Raw genomic sequence first — 6,205 nt, 5'->3', positions numbered from 1 at the left:
CGGCGCCCTAAGGGTAGTTCTGTAAGACTCCCAGTGCCTGCCCCCCTCCATTCCCCTAGGGTCTGAGCCGCGTCCTCCCTCAGACCGAGCCCGCTCGAGGGCAATTTTCCACCCGATCGGGCGGGTCTCACAACCTGGGAAACACCCCGGGCGGGCCCCTCGCACTGGGAGTGGAGGGGACAAGGGAGGAGCAAGGGAACAGGCGGGCTACGGCCTAGTTAGCTGTCCCTCCCCTTCGCCCGCCCGCCCCCTCCTCGCAGCCTGGCTGAGCTTCTGCTCCCGCCGAGCCCGCAAGGGTTAAAGGCGGCCGCAGGTGAGGTGGGCGGGGCCGTGAGTTCGGGGGAAAAAGGAGCGCAGGGGAGAGGATGAAGGCAGAGAGCGCGGTGAGTCACGGGCGGAGCTGGCCTCTCTCGCTCGCTTGCTCGCTCGCTGGCTCCCGCCCGCCCTCCGCCCTCCCGCTGGCTCTCACCACCCGGATCGCCGCCAGTCGCTGGGTCTGGTCGCGGCCCCTCTAGCCTTTTACTCCTGACTCTCGCCCCTGAGAGCCATCCTGCGCACAGGCCCATGAGTGCCGATCTGTAGCACGCCAGCCAGCCGTGCTTGCCCGGAGCCCGAGCTCAGCCTCCAGGTAGGAGCCCGGGTCGGGGCAGCCAGGGGTGCGCTCTGTGGAAAGCCTCAGAAAAACTCGCTCCGAAAGCGCTGTAACCTCCTCTGGACTCGGGAGTTGGGGGTGATCATAAAGGATCTGGGGGACTTAGAGCCCGGGTCGAAAGAAATTCGGGCGGACGGGAGAGGCTGGAGAGACAGAGGAGGCTGGAAACTGGGGAAACTGGAGCGACTGGGACAACCAGAGGACTGGAACATTGAGAACAGAGAGTATGAAAAGTCCCGGCCGCTTGAGTGCGGGACATCGGGAAAAGCAGCCGGGTGAATGAGACGTAATGGTGTCTCTACTCGCCTTACCGAATTGGGGAGCGGGAAGCGATGGTGGGCGCCCTGCTCCCTCCTTTCCTGAAACCTAGGTAGCAGGCCATTGCGCACCAGACCTGTGCTTTTAAGCTTTCTGTAAGGAGAGGCTACTCTGGAGTCTGGGTCGTCCTAGTCACCCCATCCCCCAGCTTCAGGGGCAGTTCCCAGGCGCCAAAAGCTATTAGGGTCCCCGGCCTCACTGCTCCCGCCCAGCCCCTTCTGGGCTGCCCCGCCCGGGCCTGAGGCTTCGTTCCTGCTGCTTCACCCTGTTCCTTTCTTGTGGTGAGGCAGCCAGAGCCTGAGTAGGCGCCCCAGCCCTCCTCTCCCTGCCTCTCCCAGACTATCGATGCCACCTCCCTGGTCACAGTGGCAAGGTCAGTGTGGGAAGGAGAAGACCTTACCCTAAATCACTGGCTTCCTCCTCTGACATCAGAAAAGGCCTATACAGGAAGTATAAAGTTCCGCTGCCTTAAGGAGAGATGACAAGAGGTGGACCTTCAAGTCGCAGATGTGTGATTGAGACAGGGGAAAGGGGTCTTTAGGTTCTTAATGGTTTAGGAAAAGAGTAACAACCAGAAGCCAGGAGACCTGGTTCACAGAGGTTCTGCACAGTACATTGTTGACTGAACCAGTACATGGACATTCTTGTTCAAGTCACTGCTCCAAATTTGGCCTTGGTTTCCTTTTCAAAATAAGAGGGTTACCCAGGAGCAAAGGTTCTCAATACTTGGCTCTACATTAGAATCATCTGGGGAGTTTCTCAAAAGTATCCGTGCCTGGGATGCACCCCCATATCATTTCTGGGTAATTCTTGTTCTTCAGTGATTATGGCTTCTCTTGCTGCCCTCTTCTCCTTGACTTCTGACCTTGCCTCCCTTAAGGGGGTTGCAGTTGTATCTTCCTGACCTTGCTGACAAGCTCTTTTCTGGGTCATCCCCTTCTCTGGGGAATCTGACCCTCCCTTTCTGGGTCATCCCCTTCTCTGGGGAATCTGACCCTCCCGGCTACATATCTGGGTCTCCCCTAGCTTGGAGAAAGGGGTGGCAGCCAGAGAGGTGGTTGGCACTGGTGTGGGTCAAGACAAGGAAGGGAGATTTGGCTTTCTCTAGTGGGGCAACTCCCCTGGAAATTGACATTACGGCTGCACTCAAGGAAGAAGACCCTGCTGGAGGGAGGAGAGTGGGAGCTGGATGTGGGAGTGGGTTTGGTAGGGCCAAGTCAACCAAGCCAGGCAGGAAGCTGAGGGGAGTAGTGTAGATCAGTGCTCCTCACTGATCTTGCCTGTGATGGCATGAGGGCTCTTTCTTCCAAAACTCAGCACTTTTCTGAAGGACAAGTCACCTGAAGCTTTAGGTTTCAAAAACAGGCCACCCTCCTCTCCCTGTATGTGTCCTGCGTTAAAATGGATAAGCTGAGATGGGTCTAGATCTTCCATTTGGCAGCATGTCTGCAGGGGGAAATGCCACTGCTCACTTCTGACCTGAGCAGCTGGGGTGGAGACTGTTCTAGAATTTTAACCTACTACCCTGGGGACCAGCCCAACTTCAGGGATGAGCTGGGTCCTTACAAGTGGGGTCACCTAGAGGAAGGGCCCTCCTGGAGTCTCACATTCTCAATCCATCCTGTACTTCCAAACTCTGAACTGATCTCTAGTCTTCTCCCAGATACCACCTCACGTCTCTTTATTTTTTTTAACCTGGGTACCAAAGAGGAACACTTTGTACGGAGGGGATCAGGGTTACAACAGAAGGAGAGCCCGTTATTTTCCTCACCTCTTCTTTATCTCCTTTAGGTTCCATCTGAGGTGCCCCTGACCGTCCCTGCCCCTACCCCCACCCCGGATCCCGGCAATGCTAACCGCTGTCTGTGGCTCTCTGGGCAGCCAGCACACGGACGCGCCTCACGCCTCTCCGCAGCGCCTCGACCTGCAGCCTCTTCAAACATACCAGGGTCACACGAGCCCGGAGGCTGGGGACTACCCTTCCCCGCTGCAGCCTGGAGAGCTGCAGAGCCTCCCACTGGGCCCGGAGGTCGACTTCTCACAGGGATATGAGTTGCCAGGGGCCTCCTCGCGGGTAACCTGCGAGGACCTGGAAAGCGACAGTCCCTTGGCCCCGGGACCCTTTTCCAAGCTTCTGCAGCCGGACATGTCACACCATTACGAATCGTGGTTCCGGCCAACGCACCCAGGCACAGAGGATGGTTCCTGGTGGGACCTTCATCCGGGCACCAGCTGGATGGACCTCCCGCACACTCAGGGCGCATTGGCTTCACCTGGCCACCCGGGGGCGCTTCAGGCCGGCTTGGGGGGCTATGTCGGAGACCACCAGCTTTGTGCTCCGCCGCCTCACCCGCATCCTCACCATCTCCTCCCAGCTGCAGGTACGCAGCACCTTCTGGGGCCACCCGACGGGGCAAAGGCCTTGGAAGCGGCTGCGCCAGAGTCCCAAGGGCTGGATTCCAGTCTGGATGGGGCAGCCCGGCCCAAAGGCTCCCGTCGGTCAGTGCCCCGCAGCTCAGGCCAGACAGTGTGTCGCTGTCCCAACTGTCTGGAGGCGGAGCGACTGGGGGCTCCATGCGGTCCGGATGGGAGCAAGAAGAAGCATTTGCACAATTGCCATATTCCAGGCTGCGGTAAGGCCTATGCTAAGACCTCGCACCTGAAGGCACATCTGCGCTGGCATAGCGGCGACCGTCCATTCGTGTGCAACTGGCTCTTCTGTGGCAAGCGCTTCACGCGCTCGGATGAGCTTCAGCGCCACCTCCAGACCCACACTGGAACCAAGAAGTTCCCCTGTGCGGTCTGCAGCAGAGTCTTCATGCGCAGCGACCACCTGGCCAAGCACATGAAAACCCACGAGGGTGCCAAAGAGGAGGCTGCGGGAGCGGCCCCGGGCGAGGCCAAGGCCGGAGGTGCAGTGGAGCCCCCGGGGGGCAAAGGCAAACGGGAGTCTGAGGGCAGCTCGGCCCCCTCCAACTGAAGCCCTCAGGTGCCGCCTCCCTGCTGGTGTCCCGAGGACATCGAAAGAGAGCCCCTAGGTCTGAATCCTAGTGGGGTAGCTTGATCAAGAGGGGAAGGTGGTTATTTATTGAGGGGGAGGAAAAGTGGTGCAGGGACAGGGAGAAGGGCGCTGGGGGTTTTAGTCTCTGGGGCTGGACCGGTCGCCTTGGACTGTTTAGGCTGCGAGGAGCTGCACACGCCCCTCGGTTCTTCCCTTCCGCACTACTTCACTGGCCCCTGGCCCAGGGTTGGGTAGGAGTGGGGCACCCCTGCTGCATCTAGGGGTAGAGGGGATCGGCTGGAGGAGATGGTGTGTCCTGGAACTGAGAGGAGTGGGGCCGGGGTGCTGCAGGTAGCTGTCTAGACACGTCCTTAGCGCCTGGGAACCCCGACATAAAAGTGCCTCCGGACCCGCCCTGCGGCCCGGGTCCCTTTCATCCCCCTTCTCATGCTTCTGCCCCTAGGGCTTCCGGAGAGAGCTGAGATGAGGTGGGGGAGGCCGGGGGTCCTTAGAGGGAGTGTCTATCTAGCTTGGAGAGTTGCTGAAATAACTCCTTTGATGTGCCTCCTCATTAACCCTTCCAGACCTGGTCTGATGGAGCCACAAAGGAAGAGGGGACAGCTTCTAAGTCAGAGTTGTGGGTAGGGCACGCAGAGATGTCCCTTTTTAAAATGAGAGACGGGAATAGGGAAGGGCTGCAGATGGAAGAAACTAACCTTACCCTCTTCAACTCTGGTTCAGTCCTTAACTCTTGGTCATTTAAAAAATCTAGTAGTCCATCTGTCCCATTCATTACCCTAGCTAGGATTTTAAAGCAGCCAGTAGCACCAGCTCTAGAGTTGATGTAGTGCTTCCCCTAGATCCCCATCATCTGCCTTCCTCTTGGGAATGGAAGGGAGGGGGTTACTTAGGCTGATTGGGGATAGGTAGGGGTGTCCTTGCTGAGGGACCCACAGTTTCCACCCAGTGTGGAGGACCCTGCCCCTGTCTTGCCTCTCCTGTCCGTCAAGAAACCAAGGCTCTGCTCTGTTAGCTTGACCCTTGCCCCTGCTATAGAATTCTCTCCTGTATCTTGAGGGGATACTCCCTTCATTTGAAAGAGTTGTTCTCCCACTGGAAGAGATTCCAGGAAGTTGTCCAGATCCTTCCCTTCTCCTTTAGATATTAGAAATACATTTGGATTGTGATCATGGGGGTGGGGAGGTGAGGAGCCCAGCAGAAGTTGAGCCAGGCGGAGGGAAAAGAAACAGATATGGGGAAGGGTCTGGCAGGCCACAGGACCCTGAAGCTGGGGGAGTTCCCAGGAGAGAGTTAGGGGCCTTGAGTCCCTATGACATCCCCTCCCCTTGCTCCCCTCTCTCCACCCAGAGCCCTCTGCAGGGATTAGCTGTGTATTGATTTTTAAGTTATAAGCAAAGGGTATTTTATTTAATATTAGGGCATGTGTGTGTGTGCATGTGTGTGTGTTGTGTGTACACTGTGTGTCTATGTGTGTGTTTCTCTACTGAGCCTGGGGTCTCCTGAGACCCCATCTTGTTCACCCGTCCAAGGTCTAGGGCATAGTCCCACAGCATCTCTCCCTCCGTTGGGGATGTTGGAGCCCAGTCCAAGGACTGGGAGCTAAATGGGAAGTGGGGGCTGGGATCTGGGTGGGAATATGTGTTTGTGTAGAAAGGGCTCCCCTTGAAAGGGACAGGGTGACTTTCCCTGTGGGACTCATGAGCCTGGAGTAGTTTAAGAAGTAAAGTTCTTTCTATATTCTCCCTCTTTCCCCACTTCCTGCTGTCACAACCAGAGGCCCCTTCCTTGAGAGAGCTTTGAGTGCAGGAGGGGAGTTGACTGAGCTTGCAGGTTGCCTGACCAGGTGGAGAGGGGGAGAAAGGAGGGCACCGTGGGTGTAGGATACCTCTCTCCGCCCATCGAAACCAGCCACCCCCTCCCTGTGCTACCAAGTGACCATTCAGAGGGGAACTCCCACATGGGTGTTGGTAGGGGGTTCTCCCTTAAAGAGACCCCAAATCCTAAGGTATGCAGGTGGGGGCCTTGAATAGGTTTTCTTCTGCTCCCCTCTTTTATAGTTCTAGGTTTCTTGGCTGCCTGCCCTTCTAGACAGCCCCCCTAGAGGAAAATGTAGGAATATTTTTTTCTTTAACTGCTGTGAACCCATTTGTGGGGGGGAGGAGGAGGAAGAAACAGCCTGTGTTTTTTATGCAACAATAAAGTCATCAACCCCA

At 57.1% G+C, this 6,205-nt stretch overlaps 1 protein-coding gene across 1 annotated transcript; it reads left to right on the top strand.

The window, feature by feature from the left end:
- The first annotated feature begins 331 nt into the window (after window positions 1-331).
- On the top strand, window positions 332-6,205 carry Sp6 (Sp6 transcription factor). Its single transcript, XM_047545815.1, has 2 exons — window positions 332-628; window positions 2,762-6,205. Exon 2 carries the CDS (start codon window positions 2,820-2,822, stop codon window positions 3,948-3,950), a length of 1,131 nt encoding a protein of 376 aa, XP_047401771.1. The 5' UTR covers window positions 332-628; window positions 2,762-2,819; the 3' UTR covers window positions 3,951-6,205.

Source organism: Sciurus carolinensis, chromosome 3 (genome assembly GCF_902686445.1).
Source record: "Sciurus carolinensis chromosome 3, mSciCar1.2, whole genome shotgun sequence".
Lineage (NCBI taxonomy): Eukaryota > Metazoa > Chordata > Mammalia > Rodentia > Sciuridae > Sciurus > Sciurus carolinensis.
This window is presented reverse-complemented; position numbering and strand designations above follow the sequence as displayed.